Source organism: Phyllostomus hastatus, unplaced genomic scaffold (genome assembly GCF_019186645.2).
Source record: "Phyllostomus hastatus isolate PE091 unplaced genomic scaffold, TTU_PhHast_1.1 phas_scaffold_114, whole genome shotgun sequence".
Lineage (NCBI taxonomy): Eukaryota > Metazoa > Chordata > Mammalia > Chiroptera > Phyllostomidae > Phyllostomus > Phyllostomus hastatus.
Window position 1 is genome coordinate 4955130 of NW_025334006.1, and position 19408 is coordinate 4974537.

At 36.5% G+C, this 19408-nt stretch overlaps 1 protein-coding gene across 8 annotated transcripts in view; it reads left to right on the plus strand.

Annotated features, from left to right (window-relative positions):
- The window catches only part of CNOT4 (CCR4-NOT transcription complex subunit 4), a 140281-nt gene that overhangs the window by 99882 nt on the left and 20991 nt on the right, over window positions 1–19408 (plus strand). For 6 of the 8 annotated variants that reach the window (XM_045855605.1, XM_045855606.1, XM_045855604.1 and 3 more), the window contains 3 exons: window positions 6214–6271; window positions 8174–8423; window positions 9565–10062. In XM_045855605.1, the coding sequence (XP_045711561.1) occupies window positions 6214–6271; window positions 8174–8423; window positions 9565–10062 (806 nt within the window). Of the gene's footprint in view, window positions 1–6213; window positions 6272–8173; window positions 8424–9564; window positions 10063–14752; window positions 14986–19408 lie in introns of those variants that run through there. The other 2 variants (XM_045855610.1, XM_045855611.1) reach the window with 1 other exon arrangement.

The window sequence follows — 19408 nt, forward strand, 5'->3', positions numbered from 1 at the left end:
AAACTTGAAGTCAGAAAAGATTATAGGAGACAGGGACATTATGTGAGTAAGTGAGTGTGTGTGCGTGTGTGTGTTTGTTCATTTCTTTAAGATCTTAGAGGAGAAGGGAGAAAGAGAGGGAGAGAAACATTGATCAGTTGCCTCTCATATGTGGCTCAACTGGGGACCAAACCACAACCCAGGCACGTGCCTTCACCAGAAATCGAACTAGCAACCTTTTGCTTTGCAGAACAACATACACCTAACTGAGCCACACTGGTAAAGGCAGGACACTGTATATTAATAAAAATTGAAGTACAGTAAGAAGATAAGACAGTTGTAAACATTTATGCACCTAATGACAGGAAAAAACACAATTAAAGGGATAAGTAGTTCTACAGTAATTGTTGGCGAGTTCAATACCCCAGTCACAATCATGGATAGAATAGCCAAAAAGAAAATAAGAGATTTAAACAATGCAGTAAGTCAGCTGTATTTAGTAGATATACACTTAACATTGTACCCAAACAATAGAACATACATCCTTTTCAAGTTCACATGGGGCATACTTCAAGATAGACCATATGTTATATCACAATTAAATCTCAGTAGATTTTAAAAGATAGATATCATACCAGTTATTTTTTTCTGACCACAACATGTTGAAGTTACAAACCATTGACAAAAAGAAATCTGGATAATTGAGAACATTAGAAATTGCACACTTCTAAACAAATAATGGATCAAAAAAATCACAAGGGAAATTAGAAAATACTTAGTGACCAATGAAAAAGAAAATACAACACACCACAACTTATGGGGACCAGCAAAACTGATACAAAGGGGGAAATTTATGGCTGTACAGTAGTCTTTCCCTATACTCAGCAGAGAAGTTCCAAGACCTCTGTGGATGCCTGAAACCAGAGATAGTACTTAACCCTATATATACAATGTTTTTTCTATTCATACTTATGTACCTAGGATAAAGTTTAATTTATAAATTAGAAACAATAAGAGAGTAGTAACAATAGCTAAAAATAAAATAGGACAATTATAACAACATATTATAATAAAAGTTATGTGAATGTGACATTAAAGTAAGGGTTACTTGAACACAAGCACTGATACCATGACAGTTGATCTGATAACTGAGAAGCCTACTAAGTGACTAATAGGCAGGTGACATACACAGCACATATATGCTGGACAAAGGGATGATTCATGTTCCAGGTGGGAAGGAGCCGGATGGCACAAGATTCCATCATGCTACTCAGAACGATGAACAATTTAAAACATATAAAGTGTTTATTTCTGGAACTTTCCATTTAATATTTCCTGACCTCAGATGACCTCAGGTAACTCAAACCACAGGATACAAAACTCTTGTGTGAGGAGGGACTACTGTAAGTGCTTACATGAAAAAACAAGAGAGATCCCGTCAGCAACTTAACTTTATAACTTAAAGAATAAGAAAAGAAGAAACTTAACCCAAAGCTAGCAGAAGGAAGGAAGTAATGAAGATTAGTGTAGAGATAAATGAAATGCGGAATAAAAACACTAGAGAAAATCAGTGGAATTGAAAGTTGGTTCTTTGGGAAGATTGACAAAATTGATAATTTGTTAGCTAGGTGGACTATTAAAAAAGAAAAGGCTCAAATTACTGAAATCACAAATGAAAGTGAGGGCATTAGTATGGATTCTACAGAAATAAAAGAGCATTATAAGAGATCACTGTGAACAATTGTATGCCAACAAATCGGATTGCCTAGATGAAGTGGACAGAAACACAAGAACAAAATCTACCAAGACCAAAAAGAAAAAAAAAAGAAGACATAGAAAATATAAATAGATATATGACTAGTAAGGAGACTGAATTAATAATGAAATACCTTTCAACAAAGGAAACCCTGGATATGGTGGCTTCACAGATGAATTCTGCCAAATAGTTAAAAAAAAATGGATACTGATCTTTCTCAAAAAAACATTTCTTTTAAATTGAAGGGGAGGGAACACTTCCTAACTCATTTGGTGAGGCCTTATTACCTGATTACCAAACCTGGACAAAGACACTGTAAGAAAAATAAACTACAGACCAATATCTCATAGGAACAGTGATGCAAAATCTGCAACAAAATAGTAGCAAACAATTCAGCACATTTAAAGGATTATATATACATCAGGACCAAGTGGGATTTATTCCTGGGATGGAAGGATGATCTAATGTATGAAAATTAAACAATAAGAAAGGCCACATAAACAGATGTAGGATAAAAATAACTCATTCATTTGTTGCAGGAAAAGCATTTGACAAAATTGAACATCCTTTTCATGACAAAAACAGTTAACAACCTAGGAATGAAAGAAAACTACTCAGTGTAATAGAAGCCTTATATAAAAAACCCACAGTGAATGTCGTACTCAGTGGTGAAAGACAGAAAGCTTTGCCTCAAGATGAGGAACAAGGCAAGAATGAACACCTACTTCTTTTTAACAAAGTATTGGATGTTCTAGCCATAACATGTTAGCCAAGAAAAAGACGAGGTATTGAAATAGGATAAATAAAATTACCTCTTTGGAGATGATCCAGTTTTATATGCAGAAAACTGATTCCATACACGCAAAAAAAAAGCACTTTGTTGTTAGAAGTATATAATGAATTAAGCAGTGTAATAGGGTACAGAGTCAACACTCAAGAATCTTTTGCATTTTTATAGGTGAATGTGAACAAACTAAAAAGGAAATTACAAAAACAATTCCATTCACAATAGCATCAACAATAATAAAATACTTGGGAATTAAGTAAAGAAGAAAAAGACTTGTGCAATACAAAACATTGCTGAAAGAAAGAATGCATATAAATAAATGAAAACACATCTCATTTTCATGGGTTGGAAGTCTTAACATTATCAAAACGTCAGTTCTACCCAAAGCTGTTTACAGATTCAGTGCAATTTGTACCAAAATTCCAGTGGAGGTTTTTGCAGCTAGTACACTCATTCGAAGGTCCATATGGAATCTCCAAATAGACAAATAATCTTGAAAAAGAAGAATTAAGCTGGAAGACCCACACTTCTTTATTTCAAAACTCATTACAAAGCTACAGTAAACAAAGTAGTGTGTTATTTATTGGCTAAAGGCAGACATAGAGACCAATGGAATTGAGTAGAGTCCAGAAATAAACTGTCACATATAGGGTCAAATGATTTTTGACAAGGGTACCAAGACAATTCAGTAGGGGAAAGACAGTCTTTTCAAGAAGTAGTGCTGGGAAAATTGGATATCCGCATGCAAAAGAATGAAGCTGGACTCTTACCAAACACCATATTCAAAAATTGCTTTAAGCCCCAGCCACATGTCTGTCGGTTGGAGTGTCATACCATACACCAAAGGATTGCAGGTTTGATCTCCGGTCGGGGCACATGCGTAGGTTGTGGGTTCGATCCTCTGTCAGGGCATGTATGGGAGGCAGCTGATCAGTGTTTCTCACATTAGTGTTTCTCTACCTAAAATCAATAAGCATATCCTCAGGTGAATATAAAAAAAATGCTTTAAAATGGGACCTAAATGTAAGACCTAAAACAATAAAACCTTTAAAAAGAAAGCATAGGACCTTATGACATTCACTTAGCTTCACAGCATTGAATTTGGTGATGATTTCTTGAATATGACTCCAAAGGCACAGATAAAAGAAAAAAAATAGAGAAATTGTACTTCATGAAAATTTAAAAACTTTGTGAATCAAATAACATTGTCACAGTAAAAGACATCCCACAAAATGGGAGAAAATATGTGCGAGTCACATATTTCGTAAGGGACTGATAAGACTATATAGAGAACCCCTAAAACCCAACAACAAAAAAATGAGATAACTTGATTCAAAAATGGGCAAAGGACTTGAATAGACATTTCTTCAAAGAAGATGGACACAAATGGACAATAAATGCATGGGGAAAAAGCAAAACACAAGTGTTAGAAAGGATGTGAGGAAATTGGAGCCCTTGCGCACTATTGGAGGGAGTGAAAAATGGTACAGCTGCTGTGGAAAACTGTATGGAGATTCCTCAGAAAATTAAAAAATTAGCATATGATTCAGCAACTTCACTTCTGGGTATATACCTAAGAGAATCTTAGGTTTATACAGCATCTCAAAGAGATATTTGTCACCCACGTCATAGCAGCATTACTCACAGTAGCTTAAACATGGAAGTGAGTGAAGTGTCCATGCACAGATCGATGGACAAGCAAACACATACCGTATACATACAATGTAGTAGTATTCAGCCTGAAAAAGGAAGGGCATTCTTCAGTATGTTACAACATGGATGAACTGTGAGGACACTGTTACATAAGCTAGTCACGATAAGACAAATACTCTGGTTTCACTTATACAGGGTATTTCGAGTGGTCAAAATCATGCAGAAATTATAATGATGGATACTGGGGGAGGGGAAATTGGTGAGGTGTTGTTTAGGGGGTACAGAATTTCTGCTTTTACACGACGAAAAGAGTTATGGGGATGGTTGGTGTGATGATTTAACAACAGTGTGAATGCGTGTATTTAGTAGTGTTGAGTTGTGCACTTAAAGATATCTAAGATGGTAAATTTTATGTTAATTGTATTTTACCACATAAACATTTTTAAAAATATTTCAGGTTTATCTCAGATTAACCTGTATTGTGTACCCATCTGTTCTTCATGTTACCACCAGATTTGTCTTGCTGAAACACTGCTTTCTTTATATCATTTCTGTGCTCAAAAATTTTCATTGGCCTCTAGTGTCTGACATGTTGTGTCCACCTTTCTGTCCTAAGCTGCCATTGATAGAATCATCTCACAGTAGCTAAACTCATTACTTAACTTTCTCCCAGCTCTGCCTGCTGCCTTTTGATTCCTGATACACTTGTATTTATAATTCCTGCCTTTAATGATCTTCTTTCCCCTTGTTTTCCTCCTTTCTCTGAATCTTTTCAGAGTAGATCTTTTTAAGGGCCTACTTAAATTTGAACTCCCCTAGAAAATGTCCCCTAAATGCCCCACTTGTGGTGGCTTCACTTCTAAGGACCTGTAGCATTTGTTGATTCAACAGTTCATCAGCTAGTTGGCACTAGCTGACACTTGTGTGCGCTTGTTGCCTCAAATGTCTTTAAACTTAAAAAGGCTCGGAACTGTATCTTAAAATTATTTGTAATTACCCACTAGATTTAATAACTTGAATTGATTATAGATATTTTATGAATAATAAGAAGTAAAGATGCTCTTCAAGTAAGTTTTAGACCTGTCAAATTCAAGAGCATCTGGCAGTGTTTCTGCAGAAGATACTCTTGGTATTCAGGTTGGGTACTAGCCCTTGTTAAAATTTTTTAGAGCAATTAAATGTTGTACCAGTAGGTTGTCTGTAAGGTAACTTTGAGTGCATTTTCAGGCAATAAAATAATTTTGAGAAACGTGGAATCTTTTTTTTTGTTTGGCTCTAGTATCGTACCAGAAGTAACTAACTGTGTTTGGGTATGTACCTGCCTTTTGTTCATGTGCCGGCTTAAGGTATAGGAGCGGCTTGCTAGTTGTGTGTCAGTGCTGTCTAAGTGTTGTAGTGCTGCTAAAGATTTTTTTTTTAAGTCAGATGAGTTAAAATGGACTTGAAGGTATCAATTCTGTGTTACGTTACTGTGGTACTGCATTTTCTCTATGTGGAAGTCAAGTTTTTTGAGTCAATTGTTAGCACAAAAGTTTGTTTCTGTTAGTCTCATGTGTCTGTGTATACACATGCACATAGCTTCTGTAGGGTTGTGATGAGGCTATTGAGGTATTAAGTTTATTGTTCTTAAGAACCTATAGAGAATGTTCCAATACCTTCTATGTTCCCTGTCCAACACCAAGAAAAAGGGTATTATTTCAAGAAGTTTAATGGGGAATGTGTTAATTGTGTGCACAAAACTAAAAAAAGTAGTTAGGCTTTTAACCTATTACTTGTAGTAGTATCCATTTTAAGTAGTAGTTTTTAAATAAGCTATTGTTTTTGGAGAACCTCATTAGAATGTAAGTTGCTCTGGGGTAGGGATTTTATCTTATTATACTTCTTTATATCCTTAACATCAACCTAATGTCTTAAATCATAATGCGTCAATAAATGTTAAGAGGATAAGATGTCTGTTTTTCTGGCTTTGGGGAAGTTTGTTTTTATTGTGGGAGAATGATTTTACTCTGATTTTATTTGATTTGTTTTCTTTTTACAGCCCCATTGACAAACCTTCAGATTCTCTCAGTATAGGGAATGGTGATAACTCCCAGCAGGTAAGATTTTGATACTGTGTCTTTTCATTTATCTGCTCTCCCCTCTTCCCCACCCCCAGACAGGGTGTTCTGTGTGAGTGAATTTTCTAGATAGTGCACAATACTTTAAATGCTAAACAATTTAAATTGTTAAATAGTAAACAATTTATCATTCTTGTTAAATGTATTGTAATTAGCCTTCTTTTTCTCCACAGAATCTGTAGAGCATAATTTAACCCTTTCATGACTCAGAATTACTATTATGACCATATGTCATTGTGCTCTGTGGCAATGTATTGGTGTCCTTAGAATCTCTTATTATTGGTCTTTTTATAAAAAGATATATATTTTTTTAATTTTTAGAGAGAGGGGAAGGGATGGGGAAAGAGAGGGAAAGAAACATCTGTTGGTTACCTGTTGTACACACCCTGACCAGGGACTGAACCCACAACCCAGGCATGTGACCTGACCAGGAACTGAACCAGCGACCTTTCACTTAGTGGGACGACGTCCAACCAACGGAGCCACACTGGTCAGGGCTATGGTCTTCTTGGCACTATGCGAAATGGTCCCAGACTGTGCTTTATACATTCCTGATTTTAAGAGTTGTTTCTATGCTATATGCTTCCCTGTCCCTTATGTCAACTTTATTTTCTCAATGTACTTGCTTGCAACAGTTTTTTCCCTTCCTCCAAATGACTATGGGATTTGAAATGATAACTAACTAGTTAGGTTCAGAGTTGCCCCAACAGTGCCACTGAATGGTGCCCTGATCTTTAGAGCATGTTTTGTATCATTTTATTCAGTTGCTAGTTTTTCACCAGTTAAGTTTTTGTACACCTTCTTACATTGGTAAAAAATTGTAGTTCTAATCTCTTCCACAGTGTTTGTGAGAAACTTAGAGATTTGAAATACACTGCTTTTCCAAAATTTTTGCTTACAAATTCTATAAAAGAATTTGAAAATCTGTATGTCCCCTTTAGGTTTACATTTAAGATTTTTGAATAATAGGTTTAAAAAATTGTAAAGAATGTAACTTCCAACATATTGTATGTTGGTATTTTGATTTGATCAAAGCAACTTATGTAAGTATAGATTTAGAGAAATCCAAGTTATTAAACAAACACTAAAATTATATTGGAAATTCATTTCTTATTGAGATTGACAGGGCCATTTTAAAATTAGTTTTCATGTATCTGTAGATGAATATTACCTTTTAGAATAAGTTTCGGCAGTAATCCCAGTCATGTTTTTATTTTTCTAAATGTAAGTGCTAAGATGTCTTGTTCTTATAAATGGGAAATGGAAGAAACAGTGTTATATCAGTGTCACTCAAATTTTTCAAACTCCTTTGAATCAAATACACCCTAAGAAAGATATATCATAAAATTATTTTTAATGATGTCTGTGGAAGTAACTTGATTAGATCTTCTTTCCATTTTTCCCCGAAACGAATGTATCGGGAGTCACCTACTTGGCAACAGAATCCAGTCATGAGAGGCAGTCACCCGTTCATCACCAGCCTGAATGCTTCTAGTCAGTTTTTGTGTGGCTCCCACAAAGTTTTCACTGTTGAGCAAAATACTATAGTTAGGTCCCAGAAAGTGAGAAGTATTCTTTTCTGTGTAAAGTGAGAGATGTTAGGTTGTAAAGGTTGTAAAACGAAGGAGACTGGCTTAGCCTTTTCAGGGGGGTCAGTTTTAGAAAAGAGTACTTATGTAAGTTGACAGAGGTTTTTGAAAATTTGTGCACTCATAAAAAGCTTTCAAGGACCCCAGTTTGAAGACCTTTCTAATTCTTTGAAGACCTTTTTATTCTTTGAAGACCTTTCTATTCTAATACCTTTTTGTTGCAAGTTAATTGTGGCTTATTAAAATGTATAAATTTACTTTGATTATTCTTTTCTCTCCCTGTTTTATTTAGATATCTAACAGTGATACACCTTCACCACCACCTGGTTTATCAAAATCCAACCCAGTCATCCCCATCAGTTCATCCAATCACAGTGCACGGTCTCCTTTTGAAGGGGCGGTAACCGAGTCACAGTCGTTATTCTCAGATAACTTCCGCCACCCCAACCCTATCCCGAGTGGGCTCCCTCCTTTCCCCAGCTCCCCACAGACATCCAGCGACTGGCCCACAGCACCGGAGCCGCAGAGCCTCTTCACGTCAGGTGGGTGCGCCGCCGTGCTGCCGCGGGTCAGCAGTTACTCCTCGGCCGGGTGTGTTTTCACCCCGTTTCCTTTGTCATAAAGTGTAATCGTTTGAATAAACTGCACGAAATTGGATGGTTAGAGGAGTTGTTATATGACCTGGAGCTTAGTTCTGTGTTAACAGACAGATTTGTCCAGAAGTCAATGGTTCAGTCATTTTTCCCCGGTAATAACACTTATTCCTCCAGAAGTAGGGCTTACGTTTTTATTCAGATTTGTGTTCGTATAGTTAAATTTAAGATTTTCCCAGGTGATAAAAGACAACAATTAGTTTATATTAAAATTTATATTTTTGAACAATTTTCATTTTTATTTATTTTATATAAATATAAGTTCTCTTACTAATGTGAAGGATGGCATAAAGTTAACGTTGACAAAAGCATCTATTGTCAATGGAACAAATTTTAAAAACTATAAAAATTAAAGATTCTTTGTTAAGTTATATTATTTTTCTTAGCAGTATATAAAGCATATACATATTCAAAATTGATTATACTTTTTAATACATTTTAAAATATGAACTTCACTAATAAATTCTGTTACGTCATATTTGTTATTTATTTCATTTAAGTGACTTATTCTGGGTTTTGATTATGAACAACTGAGTACCATTTGGATTTAAAGTACCTTTTTTTTTTAAGATTTTATTTATTTATTTTTAGACAGAGGGGAAGGGAAGGAGAAAGAGAGGGAGAGAAACATCAGTGTGCAGTTGCCTCTTGTGTGCCCCACACCAGGGCCCTGGCTCACAACCCAGGCATGTGCCCTGACTGGGAATCGAACCAACCACCCTCCAGTTCTCAGGCCACGCTCAATTCACTGAGTCACACCAGCCAGGGCTCAAGTACTTTTTCTTTGATTAGCATAATCAGTGAATGTCATTCATAGTTTTTGAAATTAGTAACTTAATGAAATCATTGCTAGAACTATATGAAGTCTGATGTAATTTTACAATTTCAATGTACTAAGAAATCATACATACTTTGTGTATATTTGCCTTAATCTTGTACTATGATGTTTAACTTTCACTAGTACGGATACTCATTAAGCATGAAAGTGAGCTATGTATTTTAAATTCATCACTAATTTTCTCCCCAACAGAAACAATCCCAGTATCGTCCTCTACAGACTGGCAAGCAGCATTTGGCTTTGGTTCTTCTAAACAACCAGAGGATGACTTGGGTTTCGATCCCTTTGATGTCACTCGAAAAGCCTTAGCAGACCTGATTGAAAAGGAACTGTCAGTCCAAGACCAGCCTTCCCTTTCACCCACATCTCTTCAGAACTCCTCTTCACACACTACAACCGCCAAAGGTCCAGGCTCTGGATTCCTGCATCCTGCTGCACCTACAAATGCCAACTCTCTCAATAGTACCTTTTCAGTCTTGCCACAGAGGTTCCCTCAATTTCAGCAGCATCGAGCAGTTTATAATTCATTCAATTTTCCAGGCCAGGCAGCCCGCTATCCTTGGATGGCCTTTCCTCGCAATAGCATCATGCACTTGAACCACACAGCAAACCCCACCTCAAATAGTAATTTCTTGGACTTGAATCTCCCGCCACAGCACAACACAGGTCTGGGAGGGATCCCTATAACAGGTAGGTTCATTTATAGCCCTTGAGAATTTGTTAATAATTCATGCCTTCAGGTTGTTGGGTGGGTAGGGAGGGAACTTTTGAATAACTGAGTGCCTATCATTAGTCTTGGAAATTTCTGGGGGAAAAAATTAAAGTTCTTACAATATAAAAATTTTTTTATTGGGTGGATGCCTTGTAATATTGAGCTTTATAAGGATGGTGGAGTATTATACCTAGTTACTGCATGGAGTCATTTCACTTACTAGGATAGTTACCAAACTTTCATGTGCCATAAAAATACAAAAAGAAAAAGGAAAAATGGGCTCTGAAATTATGGTGCCAATACCATGGTAAAACTTTTGATTATACATTTCTAAAAGTAAACTGGTTCAAAAAAACTGTCAAGATGGTAAAAAGCGAGAGCATAAGGGATAAAGCCACTCTAACCACTTTTGGCAGTTACTTATTTTGGCTGATATACACATACACACACATCAGAACTGTGCTATATATTAATAAAGTATTTAGTATTTGAGAACTTTGATTATTAATGTTTCACAGACTTATATGTGCATAAGTATTCTTCCTGTGAAAAAAGAATTGTTCCAGGAGAGATATTTTCCCTTTGGCTGTGTCATTTTTATTGGGGGGTGGGGTGCATGTTAAGTTCCTGTAAGTGACGCCAGAATACTTCTGGTTTTGTACTATCACCTTGAAGGTTTCAGAACTTTTGGGTTTTCAGGTCCCATATAGCTTTAGATTGAGTGACTCCTATATCTAAAGGAACTATCTTATTAATAGATTTTTAAAATTTATTTTGGGCTTTAGAGGTGACTGGTAAAAGAGTTTGTTCCTCTTCTGATTCTCTCAAGTAGAATTGAACAGTCCCTCGCTCATATATAATTAAGTTTTTTTTTTTTGTCCTTTGTCATAGCCTTTAAGATATGGCATAGCACAGTATTATTGTCATAATGTGCTTTTACCAGCAAGATGTTTGTTCTCTTGTTTTTAGCAAGGTTGATGAATGAATTTACAGAGGTCCATCAAAATTCTTTGGTTATAATCTCTTTATGACCAACAGTATTTCACTTTTAAGATAAGTAGGTGGGTTGAGAGTATTGTTTGTGGCTGTTGATAGAGTGAAGTTAACAGTTGATACAGTGAAGTTAATTTACATAATCTTGATAGCACTTAACAGTAGTATGTTGCACATCAGTGGGACTCCTGATACTTGTTTATTTGATATGATAGTAGGTGACATTTTTAAATTCTCATCTATATGGTATTCACAGAAACACTAAATATTTGGTTTCTGGAACTCCTTTTATTCTTCCTTTCAGAGTGTAATTTTATTTTGCTTTGTTGTAACCTTTGAGAAATGCGGAATTTTAATTACTGGTAGTGTACCTTGTAACTGATTATAACATTAAAATTAAAGTTACATTTTCCTAAATATTCTAAACATTTAAAAATAAAATATTAAACCAATTACAGTGAATATTTGAGCTCCTGTTAGCCCAAGAATGAACTAGGCCATGTGGGCAATACAAAAGAAATATAAAATACGGACACTGTTTCCAGATACTTTATAGTGTAGTTGAGATAAAATGAAGATTACATATGAAAGTGGTAACTATATAATACTGGAATCCCAGAGACATTAATGGAACTTACGTTATTGGGGAGGTTTCATTGAAGAAGGAGAAATGGATCTGTACTGTGGTGTTTTGGATTTGGGATGGCAGGAAGCAAAGAGAAAGGCCTTTTATGTTGATGGGAATGTCTGAATAAAGGCACAGAGGCAGGAATTTGTAACTACGTCATGACGTTAGGATGGAATCCAACTGCCTTAACAGGAGGTGCTTCCTTGTGTTGTAGAGAGAGTGGACGAGAAAGTGGGGAGCTCAGGCAGCAAAGCAAACAGTGCAGACTCGGTGTGATAGATAGGAGGGTGCCTTTGTGGAACTCTAGCTCTTAGCTGTCTTCTTTGTTACTTTTATTTGACTTATTACATGATCATTATCTGTTCTTCCAGTTTTATTATTATCATATTGTCCATTAGCACAAAAAGAGCAGTTTTGATCCAGATATTTCAAGCCAGTGGGTGCTCTGGAAATGCCACAGTGATAATGAGTAATCATTGACTTGTGAGTATAGTTGTCCTCAAGTTAGTCATGTGAAATCCTCATCTAAAGTGGATAGATACTTTATGGGAAAAAATTTGTGGGAGGTGGGTAGGGTTTGTTATTTCAGATTTTCAGATTTTGACTATGTATACTTCCTTGGTATTTAAATGGCGAGTTATTTCTAAGCTTGTTAGGTTATTTTTAAGGCCCTGATGATGAGAGAAATTTTAGTTAAAATGCACCAAAGTTGTTATCAAGAGTTACACAGAATCGCCTTATGGCCTATACATATTTGGTAGATACCTCAGGAAGCTGAACGTACAAAGCCTCAAAAGAATAGTTGTATAATTGTAGCCAGATGATTCAGTATTTTTAGTAATAATTAGACAATGATAGCAAAACTCTAGAAAACTATGTGCATTTTAACTGTGTCTAATTTGAAGCAATTAATACCTAGGCAACATCTGCCTCCCCCACTGCTAGTTGTAACTCACTTGCACTTGTGTTCAACTATCGAAATAGGTTCAACTCTGTATCCTGCAATGAGTAAATATCATGGTATTTTACATAGGGTAGCTTCTCCTTCAGAGCTTAATAATGGAGAGTCCATGCTCTGTCCGTGGGAGCAGCCACTTTAACATATGCTTAGATGGTGTTCCACTCTGGAAAAGGCACGAATAGTTATTCTTTAGACATGGTGGAGCAAAATAGGGTCCCCGAGCTTCAGGAGCCGGTACTCAGAGGTGTCAGTCACCTGCTTACACAGATACCGCGTCTGTGTATTGGTATTTAAATTTTTAGTTTAGATTTGTTTCAGCTAATTATTCCAAATTGACATATCTGAAACCTATCATGGGAAGGACAGTTGCTAGAGGTTTGACAGAAATGTGGCTTCCACTTCCTTTGCCTAATTGAAAACATTTTAGTGTTTAAAATTAGTTATTTCCTTAATTAGGAAGATTTTTTTAGCAGCATATTCTTGGCAGCACATTTGTTTAAATTAGAAGGAATTTTGAAGTAAATATTCTTGGGGGAATCTTTAATTAGTGGGAGTTATAGTAAGTCCATGCAGATCTTTTTATTATTAGAACCATGTGCTTTTGTTTTAAAAATGACTTTTCTGGTCCTGAAAAGTGACTTACCCAACTCTTCATTTTAGGAGTGGCAACACTGTGTTCCAGAAAGGTTAAATAATTTGTTAAAGGTCACACATTCAGTTATAACAGAATTAGAATAGGAGCTCAGATTCCAAATTCAGCAACTGGAACGTTTTCCCACTGCAACCCTGATGCTCTCCTTCGTGAGTGAAGATCACTGGCGTGTACCTTAACGTGGCTTCCTGGCTGTAAAAATTGATTTTTGTTCTCACACGCTTCCAGGTTCCTTTTTATCAACAGTATATACTCGTGGGACAATTGGCCGAGGTCAGGGATATGGCCTATAGTTACAAAATAGAATGAAGTTTATTGACTTGGTGAAAATGCATCTTTTACTGAGTGTTCATTAGCACCATGTTCTCACAAAGAACTCCAACATAAAATTAGGCTTTCGCATCCTCCCTGTTATGTACTTAGGGTTTATAGAAGAATCCTTGCTAATTTATTGGAAGACTATGAAATAACCTGTTCTAAAGACTGAAAGTCCTTTTCTTCTCGTCAGTTATCTTTCCAAATGTAATTTTGCAGATATGTTTTTCAAGAACTCTGCTAAGATGTTTTTATTCTATAATGCTAAAAATTATTTGGAAAAGCAAATAATAATTAAGTCTAAGTCTGTAAGCATCATTTCTTTTAATTTTTTTGTTCATTCAGTTTAATTACGAGAGGGCATTTTTCTTTAAATTTCTTTGTTTCTAAACTAGCTGTTTTAACAGTGACTTGATTGAATTTTGAGTCATGTGTGAAACAAGTCACTTGCCGTCAAATAATTATCAATTATAATTAGGAGAACTGATCTCATTTCGTGTATAGTTCTTTGACCTAGAAGTAGTCATCTCGCTTTCAGTCAATTGGATCATTGTGTTGTTGTTAGCATTGTATTATTTTCAGATCACTTGAAAAGTACACATTAATGGTAAATTTTCAGATGCTATATGGTAATTTGCAAAATTAATATTTTTATCTTTTTATTTCTCTTTTCTAAACATAATTTCTGCTTTTAAAACATGGATTTGCCCTTTTTCCCTTATAAAAATCACATTTCCACCTCTGTAAATTTGTTTTTAATTTTTTCACAAGATACTATTACTATTAGCAGTATCTGAATTTACAAGGGGTCCAATTGGCTTGGAAAAGAATGGCTTTCCTGGTCTCTTTTTCCTTTTTGTATATTTATAACCCTAAATATATTTGTTCTCATATCTGACATCGTATTATTAAATTGAAGGATATGTTTAAAAAGTGTAAATACTTTCTAGGTACTTGATGAACTTATATTTTAAAATTCATACTTGTTTCACACCCAGATTCCAACCATTAAGCATGTATTTTATATATGTATCAGTATTCCAAATATTGAAATCATTTTAAAGGGACTGTGAACAAATCTGGTCACCCGTAACTAGACCATGACTGACTTTTCCACAGGGGAAGAAGAGGTGAAGGTTTCGACCATGCCACTGTCAGCCTCTTCCCATTCATTACAACAAGGACAGCAGCCTACAAGTCTCCACACTACTGTGGCCTGACAACAGAACTGAGAGGAGAGGATTAGACTCTGGGGTGCTTGCATGGGCAACCGGATTTTTGCATGATTCCTTTCTGATTTTGCATTTAATGTATACACCCAAAAGAGCCAATATAAACGTTCCTCCTGCCTACAACTAGTGTGTTACTTCATAGTTGCTAAAGTATTTCTTCACTAGGCGTTTAACACAATTTATGAGCATAATAATTTTGGCATTGTTTCTCATGAGTGATACTATTTTTAACTCACAAATAAACTTGTAGTACTAATTAAGATCCCAAATGAGATTAGCTAGAATTGTTCTTATTTTGGCTCTATTATTGAAAATATACAAAGATAATGGTAGTTCCTTGTTTTCTGATTTGTGAAAAAAAAAATGGTAATATCCTAATATAATCATGAAAACTTTGGAAATTAAGAAAATAATGTCTATTGCATTCTTTGAATACTTAAGAAAGAATACATATAAGACAAAATTGGTGGTGTCGTTTAATGCTCGGCAGGATGTTGTCAGCGATTGTTTTTAGTTGTATGGATTTATATCCTATATTATGCATTACATGTTTAGAAACTGTTTTTGTTCTCTCATTTGCACATTTGCACTTTCTTTTTGAATGGTTGTTAATTATATAGAGACGGTTAAAAAGAATCATTATAGACTAAATGCAATATAATCTCTTTTCTAATGCACTGCCTAGTATACCAGGAAATGCCTCAGAAACAGAATTTCAACCTAAGCTGATTTATCAGAAACTTGCATATGAGGTAAACATTGTATGTGAAAAGCAACCATAGTAGTGTAACATTTTTCTTTGAACAAAAGGGACTTCTGTGGGACATCTGTTGGAAATTTCATTGTTTAATCATTGAAATGTGATAATAAAACCGTATTACAAGTACCTGACCAGAATGGGACTAAGGTGGAAGAGAAGAGATTGGGGATCCTCTAAACTTAGGCCACGTAAGTTGTCCTAGATCATTTCAGTTAATCGCAGAACAGAGTGGAGTACTTTATTAGGACACAATCTGACGTGATATTTTTGGGTAACACAATTTTTTGAAATATTTTTGAAACTGATAATGAAAGACAATAAGCTGAATTCAGTGCTGAGCCGTGGACAAAGAGCCGATTCAGAAAACATGGCCTGAATTACGCATCTGGCAAGAAGGGGGAAGTCACAGCTGCTCATGAGGTTTCCACATAACTATTGTGACTTAAAAGATTGCCTTCATTTGTTAAAAATATTAAATGGGTAATGTGAATACCAAAAAAGGAAGCATTGAGGTTTAAAATAAATAATAAAACACCTAATGAGGAGATGATACTTAATGTCATGTTGGAGTTGGAGTTTTCAAGGGTGCCTCTCTACATAAAGTCTGATTACTTTCCATTAGATGTAATACAAGTTAAATGGCTTTGTCCTGAGTTATAGTGGGGTAAACGAAAATCTGTTCTTAGATATCCTTTGATTTGGTTAACTGAGGGTGTAGAAGCACCTACTTTTCTAGCTATTTGAATTATTTTAGTGAAATTCTGCATAAATGACAATCTCTAATTTTTTGGAAGTCATTTTAGGACAGCATTACAAGAAATTTAGAAAATACAAATGAAATACTGTAGACTTACTAGAAGCCTTTTATCATGGCTTCATGATGGTTGTGTTTTTGCTGTAAGACATTCACCTTAAATGTCTCTTGTGGTGCTGAGGCTCTGGGCTTTGGGGACAGACGAGCTCCCTGAGCTGAGTGGAGCGTGGCTTCCTCCAGCCATCAGTGCAAGCCTTTCATCTCCTGGATCTTCTTTCAGAGACGTGAGAGGTGGTTAGCTCCTGTTTACGCACTTCTCTGTGTTGAGAGATACACCTGTGAAACAAGACTTCTTTTCCTGTGGTAGCTTCCTCTTTCCTTTCTCGTTCCCAGCCAGTGCCAAAACACTGTCAGGTCATTTGCCCAGTCTCGCTGGAACCCAGAACTGTTTCCCTGCCGCCTTCTCCCCCCTCCCCACTTCTGCACACACCATACGTCAGGACAGTGCTTCTAGAGAAAACCAGTAGGCTTCAGTTGATATATTTTCACATAGAAAGCTAAAGATTATCCTTTACCTATCTTTGTAATTTCAGATCTTGTAGCCTGAAGAAAAACACGCATCACTGTCTTACTTACTTAATATTTCATATAGTATGGTTTTTAAAAAGATTAAAAAGATTTTATTTATTTATTTTTAGAAATAGGTCAGGGAGGGGAAAAGAGAGGGAAAAAAATATCGATGTGATCAGTTGCCCCTTGCATGCACCCCAGCCGGGCACCGGCTCGCAACCCAGGTGTGTGCCCTGACTGGGAGTCGAACCGGTGACCTTTTTGCTTTGTGGGACAATGCCCAACCAACTGAACCACACCAGGCAAGGCTGGTATGTTTTTTTTTTTAAATAAAGTGAAGTCTTAACATCATAGTCATAATTAATTGTTCCAAAGCACAGAAGAAAGTATACAGCACATAGAAGAGAGTATCACTTTACATAGCAAGTAAATTGATGAAACCAAGTAATGGTGAAGAATGAGAAGTTTAAAAAAAATCTTCAAATTATTTTTGATGGATTACTGCATCATTGATCTGTCATGAACAAGGGAGATTTTGTATGCTTTTACCTACTTAACCTGTTTTTGTTTTTGTTGTTGTTTTAAGATTATTTACTTATTTTTAGACAGAAGGGAATGGAGGGAGAGAAACATCAATGTGAGAGAGAGAAAAAATATCGATCTGTTGCCTCTCGCACAGCCCCCACCAGGTACCTGGCCAACGGTCCAGGCATGTGCCTTGACTGGGAATCGAACTGGCCACCTTCCAGTTTGCTGGATGATGCTGGGCCCACTGAGCCACACCAGTCAGGGCTACTTACTTAACCTTTAAATGGTGACTAGTTTGTTCCTTGAACCAGAAATTATACCTGGAGTCCAGAAATATTTGGACGTACTTGCAAAATTATGAGTCTGTGTGTATGTACATCTGTCCATTTTTGTCTTGGAAGAAGATTCATAGTTACTAGGTTCACAGAGGCTTTGGTGACACCCCCAAGGAAAAAAGTTAGGAACTTCTGCCCCAAAATGTTTTTAGTGCCACTGGAGGAAATCGACACCTAGACTGAGTGATTTTAATCATATGATGACTATCAAATGCCTGTTTATTCTCTTAAAGATTCCATTAGAAAATGCTTTCTGATTAATACTCTCATTCTACTGTTGCATTTTGTTTTCCAGGTACTTTCGTATACTCTCCCCTTAGTTCAGAAAAGCATTAATGAAGCATTCAAGTGCCTGTTCTGTGTAGTGACCTGAGCTAGAGCTTGATGGATACAAGTTCGTGTCAAGTTCAGCCCCTATGGTCAAGGATAACAGTCCAGTAACAGTTTTATTTCAGATTATTTCTATGAGGTCAGCTCTTACTATATTTTAATCACAAGGACGGCCATTGCAGTCCAGATTCATTTCATTATTTATCATTCTGACAGTGGCAACAGAGGGTATTAAATACTGATACTTGAAATTCTTAAATATAAAACTTGGCAGGAGTGAAAAACACAGGGAAGGCATACATTTATTATTCTAATTTAAGTATTTCTCAGTATGTGCGTATGCGCATGTCTTTCACTCTTAGCATCCTGCAACTTAAGTAGAGCTTTGCATATATGTGTTCTTTTAAGGAAAACAACTTTAAAGCGTCATATGTGTGTACATTTTCACTGACATGGCTCCTCTTTGTATGGTGTTCCGAGCACCTTGGAGACTGCCGGAGCCCTCCCGCGGTGACGCGGGTTTGTAGGGAGCGCCCCCCAGAGGCGTCGCCTCGGAAAGCCCAGAGGAAGGAGCGAGCTGCAGGGGCGCCGAAACCTTACAAAGTGAAGACCACCATGTTGTTTGTGCATGCGTAAGAAACGGGAGACATTTTCTCCTACGTTGAGCTGTAAGGTTTGGGATTTTTGTGTTTATTTGATCATGAAGCTTCCTCAAATCTGCTGAATTGGCTCTAAGAGATAGATACCATACAATTGAAAGCACAGTATTTTTGAAAAATTTTATGTAAAGAGGTGAGAACCCAACACATGATACAGTATGTGTCGTCTTGTACAAAATATGACCCAAGTCAGTTATCTAGTGCCGAGCTAGTCCCTCGGCTCTTAGGGCTGTGTCTTGCTCTTCTCAGCCTTCTGATCAGGATGAGTACCTAACACGTTGTCTCCTTGTGCCGAATACACGGCAGTAGCACATGCAGGCATTGCGTATGAAATGCTCTGATGCGGGGTTCGTATCACATGGTGTCCGATGAGTTCACTAAACATTTATTGTGAGCCGGTTCAAGGACAGGCTTCATAAAAAGTATGTGTGTGTGTGTGTGTGTGTTTTTAATTTGAAGGATGGGTGAAGGTTAGATGAGGAAAGGGGAAAATACAGTAAAGGGGAACAGATTGAACAAAGAGATAGAGATGAGTGCTGCCTGAGGGGGTGAGGAGGGAAGGACAGATTGCAGCTGGACGCCTCTGAGGTATACAGGCCGTATAGGC